Here is a 19,573-nt window from a genome sequence, read left to right on the forward strand (position 1 = left end):
TAATGTTTATTTATTTATATATTTGTTGTGTAATTAATAAGTACTTCAAAAGTACATTTAAAATAAAATCATTATTATTTGTTATTTTTCATTAGTTGATAATTTTAACTTTTATATTAACAGTTAAAAATATATAGATATTAAACTCCAATAAGAATAACAAAGAAGAATAAAATGTGAAATATTTCTTACTAATTTAATTTGAGTATTTTTAATGAGACACTTGTCTATGATTTAAAAGTTCAACCAAAAAGTTGAATCATAACTAAACAGATCTTATCAAAATAATAACATAGGTATATTATATCACAACCAAAGTACTAAAAATGGAAAATAACATGAATTTATAAGATTTTCACATTCAAAATATATAGAAAATTTAAGTCTATTATAATATTTAAGTTTAATATTCAACAATATATAATAGTATTTCTTAAAAAAAACTTTTTTTAAATGTTAAATACTTTTTCAGCTTTTATCTTTAAGGACAAAAGATCAAAATACTTTTATATTACAAATTATTATAATTTAAAATAAAATACTCATCAATTCTAAATCAACTTTTGGCTAATTTTTCAAATTTTTTATGTTGTTCATACATTTTTCAAATACGTTCAATTGATGGGTTTGTAATTCAAATAATATAATGTTAATACTGTTTTTCAAATAAATAAATAAAATATATTAAAAGAAAAAACATAAGTACAAAGTATCAATAAACAGCTTTTCTAGTGAATATGAATCTTATAGGTGTGTTTTTTTTGTTCGATATTAAGAATATTATAAAGTTTTTTTTTTTTATTCATAAGGAGATCACTTAAATTAATGGTATTGTTTTATTTATTTATAAAATTTGAATTAAAGTGCCTTATTTTATCTTTTGTATGAAACACAACTTTTTATTAAAACTATGTTAAGTGATATTAATTTTAAACATTCAGTTATTTAGATGGGTTTACTTGATTATGAATATCAATAATGAAAGTGAGAATAACAGCAAAAACAAATTATTCTTTATGTATTTTATGTTTCATGACTGTTGTTGTTGATATTTAAACTTTGAAGAGTATTAAAAAAAATACTAAATTAGTCATTAAAGTAGTTTATAGATGTGAGAAAGCATTTTTGTTATGTTTTATAACTATTATATGATGTTATATTAGAGAATATACTTTTTCAGAAGCTTTTTAAAAACAACAAGTTTATAAATAATATTTACTTATTTTTATCACCAAGATTATATATAATTTTGGTTTAACTCAATAAATTATATTAACTAACTCGAATTCAATTATTGTTTCAACTTACTAACTGCTTTTAAAATATCATTTATTTACTAAAAACATATTATTTATCACTAGTCTCGTCAAACTTTTAACATGTACCCTAACATCTTAAATGAATAATTAAAAAAATATAAAAAATAATTATAAAAAAATTACTATATTAATTAAATTATATATTATTTTAAAAATAAAAAATTATTAATATTTAAAATAATTTTTATTATTAATAAATAGTTTATATATTTGTATTACCAATTATTTTAAATTCTAAAGTTTATAACTAATTAAATATCAATTTATAAATTATTTTAAATATCAATATTTTTATTAATATTTAATTTAGTTAATATAATAATTAATTATTTTTTGTCTTTAAGATTAATTTTTATTTAATGAATATATCTCAAATATATAATTTTTCAATAACTTTTCACTATGAGATATTAGGAAAAAAAACATAGACTTGTTGTTAGTAAGATATTTTAACGTCTCAAACATCTTTTGTTATATTTATAAGCATCTTAAGAAATGTAATTAGCGTGCATTTATTTTTATTAACTAATTTAAAGTCTACAGATAAATAAATATATTTAATTAAGTTTCAACAATTTAAAAGTGTGAGTATCTTCGATTTACTTACTATTTTCAAATTGTTGTTCTGTTTAAAATTTATATATTTTACATTTGATAGTTAATGGTGTAACAATCTTCCATCATTATTCCTTATGTGTTTCATATAGTGAATGAAAAAATCACATAATTAAAATTTGAAATATATTATAAATTGAGTATTTTTAATTAATTTTTTATTATAAAATATTTTTTGTCGATTAATTTTGATGTCAAGTAAAATTATGTAATTGATTAATTTTATAATCTTAAACATAAGAGACAACAAACCAAAAACATATATGAAATTGAAATTATCTTTATAAGAATATATGAAATTTAAATTATGAAACTAGAGACAACACATTTTTCAGTGAATCTAAAATTTTTTGTTATTATTTATATATAGTCATGTTTAACATTAAAAACTAAATAAAATAGATTCTAAGATTTTTAAAACTAAAATTATCAATTAAATATAAAAATGATAAATAATATTTTAAAAATTACAGTGTCACAGCTAACGTTACATCTAAACAAATATAAATATATGATTGCATCATTTTTCAGTAAACATATTTTTCTTTACATAAAAGACTGTTTTCACCTTCTTCCATGTACTTCCTCATTTAGTTTTCTTTACCACTTTAGATTAATGACTTTTACACCTTTATATAAAACATTTATCTATTTTGATCAAAGAGAGACCAAAAGTGCCAAATGGTTAATATTTATAAAATAATTATTTTAGTGTTCTTGATAAGAAAAAAAATAAATTTGGATCTTTAATAAAAGAAAAAAAGAACATGTGCTTGATGATGACAATTGTACACCAATATAAAAAAATAAGGATGAAATTATCTAAAAAAAATGAGAAGTCTCCAATAAAAAAATTAAAAAAAAAAGATATGAAAGAAGGGAATGAGGTTTTCCATACATTATTATTGAGTAAGAGAGAAGTGAAAATTTGTTGTGATAGAGAGGGAAGTCAAAACTTTTTTTTTATAGAGAGAGAAAAGTGGGAAATTGTTAAGTTACATTTAATTTGTATATTATATAATTAAAAAAAAAAGTAAATAAAAAAAAAGACAAGAACATTCAAGATAACAATGATATGATAAAAAAATATCTTATTATATATGTTTCTAAAATAAAATATTGATATAAGGATAAAACGAAAAAGTAAATGTATAAAAAAAAAGGTTACGAAGATAATTTTCTTTATATATAGGTATAAATGAGAAAAAAAAAATCATCTTATATTATATATTTATAAAATATAAAAAAATATTAATATAAAGATAAAATAAAGTAAATGTGTAAAAAAAAGCAATTATAAAAAATATTTTATATATATTATATATGTATAGATTATACAATTTTTTAAAAAATAGAATAATAAAATAAAATTCAAATCAACCACGTGGAGACACAACACGATTTCATTAAAATTTCATAACATTATATTTTTATTGTCATTGGAAGAATGTGAAATCAAATGATTACATTATTATAGTTAATAATAAGCAGTTAATTGAAAAATATAAATATTTTGAATTTTGGTTACTTAGATAAAATTATAATTTTATAAGGACTAAATTAAAAATACACAATGAAGTTTAAACTTAATCAAGTTTTTAATTTAATAAATTATACAACTTTGAACTTAATTAAGTCTTATTTAGTTTAACAAATTTTATATTAATAAAAAAAAAAAATTCAAATAAAATTTTGAATTAGCATGATTTTTATATTAAATTAACACGAAACAAGTCCAATTCTATGACTGAAGATTTTTTAATACAAATTTAAATTAAACTAAATAAGAAAAATTAACTTATATTTTACTATTTAAATCATTATAATGGATGTGTGAGGATTTGAGGGAGTAGATGTGTGAGGAAAGTGTGAAGAAAGTGAGGGTGTTTGGATTGGGGTATGTTATGGTGGATGTATGAGGAAAGTTTATGGGAGTTTGTGAGTGATGTGATGGTTACGATAATTTTTTTTTTTTTTAAAGGTATGAAATGTTACTTTACAGATTAACCCTTGTCTATTAAAAAATTTAATAATAAAATGAGTTGTTTTTGTTTAAAAATAAAAAACTTTCACACATTTCGTAAATTTAAAAATTATAATTAAAAAAATATATGTTAAATGTAAATATGTATAATATAAAAACTATAATTAGAAAATAAAAACATAACAAAAATAAAAATAAAAACAGAATTTCAAATAATTTTTTTAAATATTAAACATATACTATAAAATGTTTTTGTTATATATATTTTAAACATTGTACATTCAAATGAAGCATTGTGATACATTCAAATGATGGTAAATTTGGAAATAAGGGATGCTTACGTGACTTTCCTTCTACATCTCTTCATTTTGAGGGGAGATGATATTTATTGTTCACAAGTATATCATCTCATTCACTTCCTTAGACATCCCTTAGGGTCTGTTTGCTTCAAGGGAAGTACTGTTCACCAGGACGGAAGTGCAGTGATATCCCCTATTTGGATCAAGTGATATACGCAGAAGTGTGAGGAAGGATATCCACATGAACAGTGAAAATCATATTCCTCTAATATGCAGAGATTGTTGTGGAAAAACACGTCAGCATTGGTGGTTTTCCCAATTTACCCCAGATTTTGTTTTGACATGCTAAAGTGAAGGCAAAAGAAAAATAAACAAGACAAGAAAACAAATAAAAAAATAAAGATAAAATCATATTACAAAACAAAAATATTAAGAATATTTATAATAAAAATATAATTATTAAATATAATTATAATAAAATATATAATCAATTATGAATAATATATAATTGATTATGTATATAATTTCTATAAATTATTTTTTAAATATTATTATTATTTTTATATTTATATTATTATTATTTAATTTTAAATAAATAAATAAATATATTAATTAATTCTTTTTTTAAATATAAGAATAAATTTATAATCTTAATATTTTATTAATTAAAAAAATTAAAATTTCAATCACACTCGTCACATAATTTACAAACTTATTATATTTATGAAAATTTTCTATGTTCAAAGAATGATAAGAAATTCATGTTTTTTTCTAAATAATTATTCATCGGTATTGGAAATAATTAACAAAATTTTAATTAACTCAAATTCACAGAAAAATATTTCATATTTCATTATTCAAATATTTTTAAAGACAAGGATAAATTTGTAAACTTACATTTTACACTTTTAAAAATAATCAAAATTTTCTCACAACCATTCCATAAATCACAAATTCCCATAAACTTTCCTCACACATCCACTATAACATACTATAATCCAAACAACCTCACTTTCTTCACACTTTCCTCTTATATCCTCACACATCCACTCTTTCAAATCCTCACACATTCACTCTCCAATCCAAACACACCCTTAATCCAAACCATGGATATCCACTCACATCCTTCCTCTTCAACACTACATCCATGGAAGCAAACAATGGGTTAGGGTCTCTTTGTATCCTATGATAGAAATACAATATTTTACTGTTTTAAATAAAACACAAAAAATAAGAGAATTATTATGCAAAACGAGAACGCTTTTTAAGCTCAAACTTTCGTTTTTCATAAGACATTTTCGAAGAAAGTTTTAAATATGTATATTTTTATAATTTTATTTTTTATTTTTTTCTATTTAAACTCAACTAATTTTTATTTAAAATAAAATTGAATAATTAAATTTAATATAATAATAATAAAAAATATTAAATGTTAAATATATTTATGTTATAAAAATATATAATAATTAATAATTATAATGATTAATAGTTATTATAAAATTATAATTATAAATAATAATAAATAAAAAATTTATAATAAAAAAAATATAATAATTATATTAATTATAAAAGAAAATAAAGATAAAATAAATAATATTATTTAATATAAAAATAAGTTTTTATTAAATATTTAAATATTTTTTATCAAATTTTATATATTTTGTATTTTTAAAAAAATTAATTGTAATATATTACCGAAAATAATATTTCAAAATCACTGAAAATATTATTTTAATTAAAATTAATTATAATTTATAGATAAATCAATCAAATTAATTTTTAATAATTTTTAAATAGAAGGATAATTTTGTAAACTTATATTTTTATCAATTAAAAAAATATGATTTTAATTATATCCATTACATCACTCACTGTTCTCGAACGGGTTTGGGTCTAGAGAACTATTGCTTCAGTTTTCACCCTCGGTCGGTCTACGATGCTCCAAGTTCCCTGCTACACCTTTCCTTCTCTCGGTCGGCTAGCTCCATAAGCGGGGGAGGTATCTGCAAAAGACACTTCAACACTCAAGTCAATCAGGGTCTTAGTGCTCAGGTGTCAGAGTACTGTAGATGGTGACATACCTTTCTACTTGAAATGCATGGTATTTATATTACATTAATGGGCCTTCATTGGTGGGTTAAATTATGGAATTGACCCGTGTTTAGGGTTGTGTTAAACAACCCTTAACCACGGGTTAATTCTGCTGACTTGGTCAACCCTTGACTCAACATTAAAGGTCAATCGATCACGTGTTGTCACGTGACCTTCTCGCAATGGTTTGGACGGTGATTTGGTCTGAGTGTTGGCCGACTCATTGAGTCGTCAGGTCACACCAGTACACTCTCAAACTTTCAGAAACTTTTCCTACAATTTATACTCTATTTACATTAATCCAAACAACCTCACTTTTTTTTTTTTTTATAAATCATCTCAAATCCACTATCTCAAATTCACTCTCTAATCCCCAATTAAAGCATTAATGACATGTCGTGTTCAATGATAGCTTTATACATATTGAGATTTAAGTTTGGTTATTGATTACGCATGATTTAATGTTATTTTTTCATTATAAATTTTTAATATGGAGTACAAACTTTTTCCATTTAAAGTACTATTTAGACAACAATGCAATTATTGAAGAACTAAAATACGTTTGAAATGTTTTATATTCCATTTTTTTAGACGTATAAAGTATAAAAGTGTAAAAAACGAAAATTTCAAAATATAGTTTGAGGCATATACCATTTTCTAAAAATAATTTATGTTTTTTTTTATAGCTAAATTAAACTAAATAGATAATAAAACATGTAATAAAAGCAACTAAAAACGCGTCAAGAGAGACACAAAAGACGTAGCATAAGAAAAAAAGGTATTTCTTACTGCACCCCTACAAATTTCTTCTTCCATTCCATATTTTTTTTAAAATACTGTTTTGCCCCTTTTAAAAATAATTTCCAAATTACTCTTTCAAAAATGTTTCTAAAGCATATTTTCTGGAACACATTTTATAATTTGTATATTGACTCAATTTTGGAAAAAAATTGTATTTCTTAAAGCACCTCCTCAAATTTCTTCTCCCATTCCATATTTTTGGAAAATACTGTTTTGCCCCTTTTAAAATTAATTTCCAAATTACTCTTTCAAAAATGTTTCTGAAGCATATTTTCTGAATTTTTTTTATAATTTTTGGATTTAATGTAGAAGTAAAAAAATTTGTTTTGAAAAAAAAAAAGGAATAATTTGTTGTCTTCTATTCTATCTAAAATTACTCAAACCTGTTAAAGATAATTTGGATATTTTGAAGAATGTAGGGATCTTTTCTTTCTAGGGGTGCAGGAAGAAACAAGAAAATGTAGGTGCGAAAAGCAACCGAAATGTGAAAGGGCCCAAACATTGCCCAAGTGTATCCGCGGAGAGAATTTGAACCAGTAATAAGCATCCACGTCATGCAAAGAGCCACGTGTTGAGTGTAGATTGGGCGAGAGAGTGTAGAGTAACGTGTCTCCAAGATTCCAGCGTGGAAGAAAAAGTAAACTTGCGTGTCGTTCCCGGTGCGTGTGGTCATTGCAGCAAGAGCATTTAGAAAGCAAAGGAACGTTGGTTCATTTGGCAGGGACGTGAATGCGTTTTTCCCCTCTCTTCCGATCTGGATAGTAAATCGGGTCGAACCGTGGCTTCCTCAGGGTCGCAGAACCTCTCTCGAAGAAAGGCTTCTTCTTCGTCATCGTCTCAGCAACAAACTTCCGGGTCGACCCGGATCGTTTACCGGGAGTCGCGGAGCACCTCCGAATCCGATTTCCCGATCTGGCAGCAGAACTGGTTCATCGCATTACTCTTCGTCATGGCTCTCGGATTCTTCGCCCTCGCTCTCTTCCTCTTCCTCACTCTCGACTCTGACGTTGCTTCTTCTTCCACTGCTTCTGCCTCTGCCTCCGCGGCTTCCTCCGAAGGCGTCGAGGTTTCATTCTCTCTTTTCGTTTTACGTTTCTTCGTCGCCAAGAGTTAGCGATCTTCAATGATTTATTTTCCGATGCAAAATTTCGATAACTAACAATAAATGACGATTAATAAATAATTTCTCGCTGATTGACGTTAGTTGTGCAGGTTGAGGTTACCTATGGCACGGTGCTGAAGCTTATGCACGAGAAAACCAAATTTCGGTTGCATTCTCATGACGTGCCCTACGGTTCTGGAAGTGGACAACAATCGGTTACTGGTTTCCCCAGTGTTGACGATTCCAATAGTTATTGGGTAACTTTCTTGTTCATATGTTTTTTCTTACATGAATTGTGTTCTGTGAAGAAAAAAAACCTAAGGTTATGTTTTTGTAACGACTTGAGTGCCATGATTGCTGCATTACCATGGAGATTTGAGTTTAGTTTTGACTTTTAATAGTTAGGTTAGGAATTACCCTAAATGTGACTTTTAAAGTAACCATTACAATGTAAACAATTTTTTTATTGTGTGATAATTTATGACTAGATGACAGTGTTGATCGGTGTCTTACGATTAAATTTTATAAATTTTGCTCGGTAGGCTTTGGTTTTTGTATTCACTTTAGATATGTGCATTGTTTTGTAGGTTGTTAGACCTCAGCCAGGAACTAATGCCAAACAAGGTGATGCCATTAAAACTGGGACCATCATTAGATTGCAGCACATGAGGACAAGGAAGTGGCTGCACAGCCATTTGCATGCATCCCCTATATCCGGCAATCTCGAGGTGAGTTAATTTTTCTTCAGTTGTTGCCTATCTGTACATGCTTTAGAATTTGTTGATGCTTGCTGTAAGTATGTTAATATTGTATTGTAAGCTACATTTTCTACCTTTGTTTGTATGATTGATTACAAAGACTTGCTATGAGTATCGCACGTGGCACCTCCTCTTGCACTTGTGTACAGTTTTTTAGTTAGATCTTAGATTGGAGTATTGTCTCCAAATATTGTTTCATATCTGCTTCAACTCGCCAGGTATTAAGTCCCTCATCTACGCAAAAGGCTGGCAAGGGTTACCTCGCGAGTCATTTAATTTTGGTTCACCACTTTAGTTGCTCAAAGACTTTGAGGACAGATCCCAGATCCCATTTAAAAAGTTCATTTTTTTAAGGACAAAAAACTTTAAAGAACTAATGTGGGGAGTCATAGAACCTTGAAGGACTAAATTGAGAGTTGTTTTTTTTTTCCCTCCGGGGAAGTATGTGATATTTTAAATAAACGGTGAATGATATTATCATACTTTGGAAGATATGTAAGGATTTTTTTGTATTACAATTTACACATTTACTGTTAATGTACACAGTCAATGGCCTCCTTGTCCTCCTCCATCACTATCTGTAAAACAAACTGTAATGTATTAACCATAACCCCTTGACTAAATCAAACTTGAATTTTTGAATAGTTTTTTCCCAAAATTAATTGCTCTTTAGTCCCTAGTTCTCTATGATCACGTGTGCACTATGTATCTTCCTAGCGGAGTCCTTTTCATCTTTAATTTTAATGTTATTTTCCCCATAGCTTTCAGTAAACCCATCACTTTTCATTTTACTGCTCGTCTGTTAATTTGAGCATCATCTGCTGTGCATTCATTTTTAATATTCTTTTAATTTTCCAACTTTATTTCCAAACATGCATGAATAACACGACTAAAATCTGATTAAATAGTTATTGGAATATGTGTCTGCGCTTGAGGAACTAATGTTAGACCGATTTATCGTGAAAGACATTCTATTCGATTTTATACCCCATAATAAATCTATCATTTCTTCTATTCTCGCTAATTTATATTTAGTACCATTCCAGTGATTTATATAATATAAAGACCGATTGTGTGTAAAGATTCTCTTGACATTTCCGTCTTAATTTATTTGTTTTTGGCCTCAACTGGTATAATAGCTCTCCAAACTTGTCTTTTGTATTGAGCTACCAAAGGTAAATGGAAATGACTTACTGTACTCCTTGATGTAACTGTTATTCATTTTTTGTAAGAAAAAACTGCTATTAATTATCCCAATTTCTTCAATTAATCTACCCATATGTAGCTGAACTTATCATTAGGGATAAGTTCCGGTACTATAAATCTACATTCATGCAATTAATTACTACTATAAGCTGTCTCATTGTATCTCTGTCTCCTTCTATAGACTAATGCAAGAAATATTGACACTAAAATTCTTGAACTATCAAACATTATATAGGGCATTTTTTAAAATATCTCTTTTATTATCCTTCTACATACTTTGCATTCTGCCTGTTATGAAATATAACCTATTTTGGACTCTGCCTGTTATGAAATATCTGACTATAACTTCGAATTAAAAATAGGTGAGTTGTTTTGGAGGAGAATCTGACTCTGACACTGGGGACTATTGGAGGTGAGACCTTTTTTTCCTCAATGGATATTTATATCTCAATATTCTTGAAGGTGCTTTATGTAGGTTTCATTGTCCACAGGCTTTCAATAGAGGGAAATGGGAAGACTTGGAAGCAGGATCAGAAGATTCGCCTTCAGCATATTGACACTGGAGGCTATCTACATAGTCACGATAAGAAATACAGCCGAATTGCTGGGGGACAGCAGGAGGTGAGAAATCGCCTGGAACATGAAAATCTTCTATTCTCCTTTCAACAATATTTTATAATACTACAGATGTGCCAATTATATTTTTCGATGCTTACTGCTTTCAGCATGTTTTTCATTTGGATACCGAATCTCATATTTTAATTTTACTTGCATGGGTTTAGAGTGCATCAACAAAATCAGTAAAAGTATTTTGTCGGTGACTTTGTCACTTAGCTATAGTTTTTAGGTTTGCTTTGCCTTTAGACAGTACAGTGGATAATGGATGATGATGGTACATCGTACATGTGATCAATTTTGATAGTGATCCTATTTTATTTTTTAAGTAACTAAAATTTTGGAATTATATCAGGTTTGTGGTGTTCGTGAAAAGCGTGCTGACAATATCTGGTTGGCAGCCGAAGGTGTCTACCTTCCTGTCACTGAAAGCAAATGAGTTGATTGGTGTCAATACCTTTTACAAACGGCTGGCACTGATTCTGAATTCTGATAGCATATGCAGAGATATACGCGAGTATGTAGGATGAGATAACGGTAGTAATATTTTTCATAGGTACACTTTGTTGTTATGTAGAAAGTCATGCCCCTTTCTCCTCCCAAGAAACACTATGTGTTCGATGTTTTGTAAGGCAGTATTCTAATCGGTCATTCCTCTGATAAGACTATGAAGGACAAAGTGTGGCTATGAATCTATTTTTCAATTGATTTAGACGGTTAATTATACGGATAACAAGGGCCTTTAAGGATGCGTTTTTCTTTTTTTATAACGAAAGATCAAATACTAGGTGTGTACAATATTTGAATCCTTAGTGAATGGATATTTTCCTGAAAACAAAAAATAAGTTTAATTGTAATTTTGATCTATGTTAGATCATGTGAAATTTTGGTTCTTCTCGATTCTGAGTTTTTTGGCTGAACAAGAGGCGCAGTCAGCCCAAAAACAAACTCCAACTAAAGGCATGTGGATGGAACTCGGGAGTGTTTATAGAGTTGAACTTTTTTAATATAAATAAATTTTCTGTTCTGTACTTTTTCCCATCTCAACTCTCCAATTTTGTTCTTATGCAAATATCTAGAAGTTTATGATAAGATTTAACATATACACCGATTTTAAATTTTGAATAAGAAATTTAATGAAAGTTTGATCAAATTTGAAGGATAGTATGAAGATAGATTAACTAGTGAAAATGGGGAAAATGATAATTTTTATTTTGATGATCTTTTTTTTTTTGTTGGTGAGTTTTGAGTAAATGAAGATTTAAAATAATTTAATAGGTTTGATTTGTCTAAATTTCGTATAAAATAACGATACGAAACTTTTGGACTGGTATTAAATTTCCTTGAATATGAATTATACGCAATTCAAATCAAAGTGATAAAAATGTAGAAAAATGTAAGTAAAACACTTATTGTACTTATTGAAATTAAAATAAAAAATAAAACAAATTATAAGTGTTATTTTAGCTTAAGTTTAAATATGTTGTAAATTTGATAATTTTTAATTAATTTTTTATTAAATATTTTTATTCTTATTAAAAAAATTATATTTTATTTATCTTTACGTATAAGAAAATATATCTTTACGTATAAGAAAATATTAAGTTTTGTGATTAATATAAATGAATTAGACTTGAAATTGGAAAGCAAGACAACCTAGTTATCAAATGAAAATAATAAATGTTACTTGTAATTTTATATCAATAATATTATTTTGTTTGTTCCTTCTTCTTATTTAATTATCTTTACTTATAAGAAAATATTAAATTTTGTGATTAATATAAAATAATATTATTGATGTAAAATAACAAGTGGTTTTTATTGTTTTCATGTTTGATAATGAGGTTATCATGTTTCCTAATTTTCACGTCATTACCTACAACAATCAAGTGTTTGTTTTTGTTATCGTCATCTATGCGAAGACAATAATTTTTTGTTATTAACATGATTTTGGTGAAAACTAGTTATTTATCATTTTACAATAACCATAATATTATTTTATATTAATCATCAAATTTCATATGGTTTAATAGGTGAAGATAAGTAAGTAAGATGACCGAATAAGATAACATCCATGTGCTCAATTAACAATAGTGACTCATTAAAAAAAATCTATTTTTTTATTAAATAAAAATAATAAAGATTCAATTAAAAACATAAAAAATTATAAGATATTTAAAATTGAATTAAGTCATGTAATTAATGACATTTTCTTATAAAACAAATTTTAATAATTTCAAATAATAAAAAATGTGTCTAAAAAGTACTTTAAATATTAAGTTCTATAATAACTATTTTAGAAAACATGTTTAACATGAAAAACATATTTTTCCTAGTTTTATTTGGCTGAGAGGAAAATATCTCATTAGAGCCAAAGGCAGAGCATCCAATGGTCCTCTTCATTCTTTATGACACAAAATAAAGTTTGGCTTTAGGTATTGTGCAAGTCCTTGGTAGAAAAGGAATTCACTTTATAGTCTTTTAAAAATTGATATTGGGCTATCCAATAACTTATGCATAATTCCTACCCTAAATGTTCATTACTTTATTATCATGTCATGATTTACCCTAATGTGGCCATCCAGGTTTACAAGAATGTCATAAGTTTAGGGTCCAAGATTGTTGAGAAAAAAATCTTGAATACCATATATGCAATTTGGAATTATTTACCAATCAAATCATATATTCATTGTTTGTTACTTTGTAAAATGAAATACATTTTATCATAATTATACACATTTATATATTATCACTAAAAAAAATCAAGAAATAAAAACCAATTTTTAGAGACAAAAAATAATTAGTTGCTATAGTAACTAAATTAAATATTGTTTTAGAGATTAAAAAAATTTTGATTTTTAAATTAATTTATATTATTGTTAAATGGTTTTTAAATTGATGTCTAATTAGCAACCAAGGTTTTTGCTATTAATTATTTAGATTCTAAATTTGGCAGAAAAATTTTGGTTACTAATTAGATACTAATTTAGAAACCATTTAACAATAATATAAACTAATTTATAATTTTTTTTTTAATTTTTAAAATTGTCTCTAATTTAATTACTGTAGCAATTAATTATTTTTTTTCTCTAAAATTGTTTTTAGTGTATCTCATCTTAGTTGATGTGAGAGATTCAAGATCCTTTCACTTTCTTACCTCTTTCAACTTTAGTTTTTCCCTCACTTGATTCTATAATATGATGTTTCATTCTTTTTTTTCTCCAATCCTTTTCCCTGAACAAAGGTGGGCACAGCTCATAGAAGTGTACAATCATGGTTATCCATTTCCAGTATAAAAGAAATTAAAGAAGAAGAAAAAAAAGCAGAAGTTCCACTACAGAACTTGTGCATCATATATGATAAAGGTGGTGCATGTGCATGTGGTCACGTACTATGTGGGAAGTACAATTGAAACCTCCTATGGTAACACTTTTTCTACCTTTTCTTTCTTATTACTTTTCAATCCACATGCAGATACTAACATTCACTCAAAATAATGAACATTTCTACTAATTCATGCTGCTAAGCACCTTTGTAAAACACGAATTTGCTGTTTTAATTGTATCACCAATCCAAAATATAGAAACCATAGTCATGTCCAACAAAATTAGCAACACCATATCACACAAGTTTTTTTCTCTTTTGGACAATTTCTTTTTTTATATATAAAAAGAAAAATTAAAATTACTTTCTGTTTTTTTTTTATATAATTGTTCCAATATCAAATCATTATTAGAGTACATTCGAGTATTATTTATTTTGATACTCAAACTTTTTTCGGATTTTATTTTTAAAAAATATTTAAGTTAAGAAAAAAATGTGTATTTAAAATGTTATTGATCTCGATTCATACTAAAACAATGTGAAAACGTTACGCAACATCATCAATAATAATAATATTATTATTATATTACTAATGGAAACACAAACACAATTGTGTATCTACATTTTTTTCTTTTATTAAATTTTTACAATAATATCAATGTAACATATATAAATGAATATTTTTTTTGAATTTTTCAAAATTGAAAAGCAAAAAAATAGAGGGTGATTAAAAGTGGAGGTTATTTTATTTTATATGTGAAATTTGGTGTGTAGTGAAAATGTGTGAAAATATGTTTTTTTGTTGTTTTAAAATGAAAAATTAAAAGGAAAGCGAGGGGAATTATATATATATATATATATATATATATATATATATATATAAACATAATTACTATATCTAAACATAATTATTAAATTCATATTTTTGAAGCTCAACACTTGGGTGTGCAATAGAAAGGTATAGGAAAGTGTGAGCATAAATGCAATCTATGAAGGTTTGAGTTTGACTATATTACATTTAATAATGAAGGAGTGAGTACCAAGCACACGCTCTCATGTCTATCATTATTCTACAAAAGTCCCCTTCATCATTCTAATTCTATATTCTTCAAGAAATTCATGTAATAATAATTTATCGATTTTCACAAGTTTAAGTAAGTTTGAAAACAATGTAGGGAATTAATTTTAAAAGGCTAAAAAGGTGAAAATGTTATTAGATTTGTTTTGACTAAATTAAATGTACTTCAAATTATATTGGATTTTAATTAATGTACATGAATAGGAGATAACTCTTTCCAAAAAAAAAAAAAACTCAATTTTTTTTAATTATTGTTATAACTTATTTTTTTATTGCTAATTATATATATATATGGAATCTTCTCCTTTGGGAAACTTCAATTGTTTTGACTATCATTAACTACAAGTAAATGCTGATTTATAATTTTAGGTTTGAATTGAAATAAGCCTAAATATTAATTTTAAAATATCTATCTAATTTAGTACCTAATTATGTAAGATACAAGACTGGTTTCTGAAAATTATTGTTTGTTAAAAAAAATATGGTTCTTAGTTTAGTATTGAATTTGTGTTTGAAATTATAACTAACTAAGAAAGTGGTTTTATTGTACTTTTTATACAATTAAAAATTAAAATCAAAATTTTATTTAAAAAAAGTTGGAAACATTTTCCATATTTAAGAGTTTAATGGAATATCTATCCAATTAGTTTATTGAAAACAGTTAGTTATATACACATTGATTTTATTATTAGAGTTAAATTAAACTTAAACTCGTGATTAAAATTATCAGAATTTGTATTATAAATTGTTATGAAATCTATAGAATCATTGTTATCAAATCAGTGCTAGAGTATATCACCAATCTCCAAAATCTAAGTTTTTTTAAACCTGAATTAAATCCAAATACAAATTACAGTGCAATTGGGTTACATAAAAAGAATTGAGTATGATTCGGTATGTCAATATAATTTCACTTTAATCAGAGTTGGAATCAATGACAGTTTATATACTTCTTCATCCCTCAATTCATTTATGATTTTTTAAGAAAAAAATAAAAAAATCGTGACGAATCACCGATCGAAGTAGAAAATAGATGATTAACCCTAATGATTTATTAGTAGCACTAAAAATTGGTGGTCACATCATTGCGTGGATGCAAATTCTAGACTTTCTTGCAATAAAACTAGAAAACACTGCACCTCAAATAATAGAAGCACACTTTTGGAACCTCGGGCTCAGAGCAGGCTAAAATTTGAAGAAAGTCAATGAAAAGGGGCCCTCTTTGTAAACAAAAATGGTTAATGTAATTAATTTTTATGTTGAAAATAGTTGAGAATATAATATTTTCACTGAAATTCAACAAAATTAAAGAAGTGGGCAGAAGATAACATAACATTATTTCATATGACTGTAGACCCGACACTGATACCAAGTAAGGTAACACGTAGTACTACGTAGTGCCGAGAAAATGCAACAGGTCCCTCTTCTATCATTTCAAACAAATTCAATGAATCATTTATTTACATTACAGTGAACAATGTCATGTGACAGTAAACGGATTGTCTGTTATTAATGAATTTTTTATCTGACAAAATTTATGGCTTTAGCAGTCAAAATCTCACTGCGAATGTTTAACAAATGGTGTTCGTCTCTGCTAATCCAGAGATTCCCGAAAGTCGTACATGTGAAATTTGCAAACAAAGGGAGGAAAGATTCTCAAACAGAAATTGGCAGTGAGCAGAACCCTTATCTATGTTATAGACGAAAATGGCCTTCACCCCCATCCATTTTATTAACTACAATTAGAACAACAAAAACAAATAGCGGATGCAGGGAGGTTCTTATAGAGGTTGTATTCTTAAAGCAACCCTGAGATTTTCCATTTTTTTCTGTCATTCCACTGATGGGGAAGGCCAAAAAAATTACACTAAAACCACCATCTAAAGCAAATCCAAAGAAACAGAATATATCCTTAGCAGACACCCAAAAAACAATAGAACCAAAAGCTACACAATTGAAGTGGAAATTTATGTTATTAGAGTATGTAATCTACTATTTTATAAGTGCTAGGAAATAGCTACAAGACCAAAAAACTCCACGAAACTACAATGTGAAATGTTTTATTCATTGTTCTTCAAAATGGGAGGCTCTTTGAAGTGGAACTCAAAGTGAGTGAAGCAATTTGGGCAGATGGAACGAAATCCTGACGCAAGTTGGCCCTCTTCACGATTTTAATCATGTTATTCTGCAGACTCTGCTGCACTAACTGTTTCACCGCTTTCTTTTCCTCACTCATCACCATTCCATCTTCCTCCTCCACCAAGGACCCTTTTCCTCGTCCTCCACCACCACCCTCGGATGAAGAAGAGCCACCACAAATAGGAGCAGAGACACCCAAATTCAAGTTTGCAGCGTAGCTCCTAGAGACCTGTTTCCCTTTATCCACCCTCAAACACTCCAATATTCTGGAGGCCCTCTTCTGAGCTAACGTGGTTCCGACAAGCGTCAACTCAAGCAGCGACGACACAACCCCTGCCTCGATCATGGCCAGCCTGTCCCCGTATGTTCTGTGTGCCATAATCATCAGCACATACGACGCCTTCTCTTGGCACTCCGGCGAGTCCGTCCAACTCAACACATCCACCAGAATCGGAATCGCGTCCCTCACACCACTGATCGCTTTTCTTCCCTCTGGAGTCGACACTAAATTGCTCAGAATCGCCAGACTCCTCTCGCTCACTTCCATGTCCCCCATCGCGCTCACTAAAAACCAAACCAAATCAGTCTCCAAAACCACCGAAACGTTGCTCTGACAGATCGAAAGATTGTACAAAGCGCGCAGAGCATCTTGCTTCACTTGCGACTGGGATTCTGATACGGTTTTAGTGGCGTCTAAATTTTTCAGGGTGCTAACCAGGAACGGTATTGCACCGGAGGATCCAATTATCGGTTTATTCGAATCCAAAGCACTCAATCCAAGGAAATTCGCAACAATCGCTTCGGCCACCGACGAATCCGAATCACTCGACTCAACTAGCTTCAGCATCTTGTGTACAGTGCCTATTTTCACTATAGCCGCTTTGTTTCTGAAATAATTAAATTAACATCATATTTCATATACATAGAAGATTTGAGTAAAAACAACAGACGATTGATTTGAATGGAAATGCAAATTACTCACGCATCGTTGCCGATTCCGAGATTGAGCAAAGCGTAGAGCGAAGCGATTTGCGAATTAGCGTCTTCCGAATCGAGCATTCCGACGAGAGGGGGAATTGCTCCTAGCATTGCGAGATTCGCTCTCGCTTCGGAATCTTCCTTGGCTAGCGACCTCACTCTCGCCGCCGCGATTCTCCGCATCGTGAGGTCTTCTTCGCGCAACTCCTTCACCACTCGCTTCAGCTCCGCCAATGCCTCCTCCTTCCTCTCCGCCTCCGCCTCCGTTTTCATCTCCGCCGCGTTCAGCAGATCCGACAGCTTCTCCGACCTCTTCTCCGACCTCTCCTCCTTCTCTGCATGGCTAGCCTCCGAGCTAAAGTCGCCAACGTCTCCATCCTCGCTGCCACGCTGGCGATACCGGTAGCGAGAGGTGCCGCCGCAGCTGACGGCGTCGAAGATCAAGCGGCGGAGCACGCGGAAGTGGCTGCCAGCGGTGGCATTTTTTGCCGTGTGTCGGTGGTCGAGAGCGATGGATCCGACGTTATTCCGGTGACACTTTGCCATTCTCCGGCGACCTACATTGCAGACACAGAGAGAGATAAGAATGAAGAATCCCTCATTTTTTTAATTTTAATTTTTAGGCTTTTTGTTTTCTGTTTCTCTCGTTTTGAGTGTGTAAGTGAGAGAGAACAGTACCTTCTGGTGCACGTTGTTGCGTCCCTTTGACTGCTTTTATAGTTGTGAATTGTGACGATGCTGGAAGGAGCGCCAAAACTAGATAGTGTTGTTAGACAATGGCTTTCAACGTTGTTGCCCTGTTTCAAAATCATTCATTTTCGCATTCATGGAATCATAAAGAACCCCATAATCACTTCAGACAAAGAAACTACAAAATCGGAGACCCATTCCCCCTTATATTTTCTCTCTTCACCTTCTTTGCCTTTTGTCTTTTCTCTTCTTTTTCTTCTATTCTCTCTATCAATTATTTCTCTTCCAATAATTACCCACACATTAACATTTTTTCTATTATGTTTCTTACAATACTTTTCTTTTTGTTATTATAACCAATTGGGTTGCACTATCTAGACACTATGTTTAGTATGTAAGTTTAAAATTTGTCCCATTTATTATCTTTATTTAAATAGATAATTGTGCTTGTAATTTTGTATGTTGTAATTGACGACCAAACAACTTTTAATCTTGTATTGTTTATTTTTCTACAGATGATTCGTGATTGTGTGTTGTTTCTGCTGTGTATTTTTTTTTCATCAAGTGGTATCAA

General features: G+C 28.7%; 2 protein-coding genes across 2 annotated transcripts; one reads left to right on the forward strand and one right to left on the reverse strand.

Moving 5' to 3' along the window:
- The first annotated feature begins 7,736 nt into the window (after window positions 1-7,736).
- LOC137823108 (stromal cell-derived factor 2-like protein) lies at window positions 7,737-11,523 on the forward strand. Its single transcript, XM_068628232.1, has 6 exons — window positions 7,737-8,175; window positions 8,322-8,468; window positions 8,799-8,939; window positions 10,538-10,587; window positions 10,667-10,796; window positions 11,146-11,523. Exons 1-6 carry the CDS (start codon window positions 8,059-8,061, stop codon window positions 11,227-11,229), a joined length of 669 nt encoding a protein of 222 aa, XP_068484333.1. The 5' UTR covers window positions 7,737-8,058; the 3' UTR covers window positions 11,230-11,523.
- A 5,623-nt stretch (window positions 11,524-17,146) lies between these two features.
- On the reverse strand, window positions 17,147-19,327 carry LOC137821632 (U-box domain-containing protein 4-like). The gene is made up of 3 exons (XM_068626315.1): window positions 18,988-19,327; window positions 18,314-18,866; window positions 17,147-18,218 (listed from the first exon to the last, which is right to left on the reverse strand). Exons 2-3 carry the CDS (start codon window positions 18,853-18,855, stop codon window positions 17,267-17,269), a joined length of 1,494 nt encoding a protein of 497 aa, XP_068482416.1. The 5' UTR covers window positions 18,856-18,866; window positions 18,988-19,327; the 3' UTR covers window positions 17,147-17,266.
- Between the last annotated feature and the right edge of the window lie 246 nt (window positions 19,328-19,573).

The sequence above is a fragment of the Phaseolus vulgaris genome, chromosome 9, assembly GCF_000499845.2.
Source record: "Phaseolus vulgaris cultivar G19833 chromosome 9, P. vulgaris v2.0, whole genome shotgun sequence".
Lineage (NCBI taxonomy): Eukaryota > Viridiplantae > Streptophyta > Magnoliopsida > Fabales > Fabaceae > Phaseolus > Phaseolus vulgaris.

Excerpts from the sequence above, each read along its gene's own strand:
- LOC137823108 (XM_068628232.1), top strand. The coding sequence starts at position 8,059 with ATGGCTCTCGGATTCTTCGCCCTCGCTCTCTTCCTCTTCCTCACTCTC. Across the intron at positions 8,176-8,321 it reads CTTCCTCCGAAGGCGTCGAG|GTTGAGGTTACCTATGGCAC; the intron begins GTTTCATTCTCT and ends TTAGTTGTGCAG. Across the intron at positions 8,469-8,798 it reads ACGATTCCAATAGTTATTGG|GTTGTTAGACCTCAGCCAGG; the intron begins GTAACTTTCTTG and ends ATTGTTTTGTAG.
- LOC137821632 (XM_068626315.1), bottom strand. The coding sequence starts at position 18,855 with ATGGCAAAGTGTCACCGGAATAACGTCGGATCCATCGCTCTCGACCAC. Across the intron at positions 18,219-18,313 it reads CTCGGAATCGGCAACGATGC|AAACAAAGCGGCTATAGTGA; the intron begins GTGAGTAATTTG and ends TAATTATTTCAG.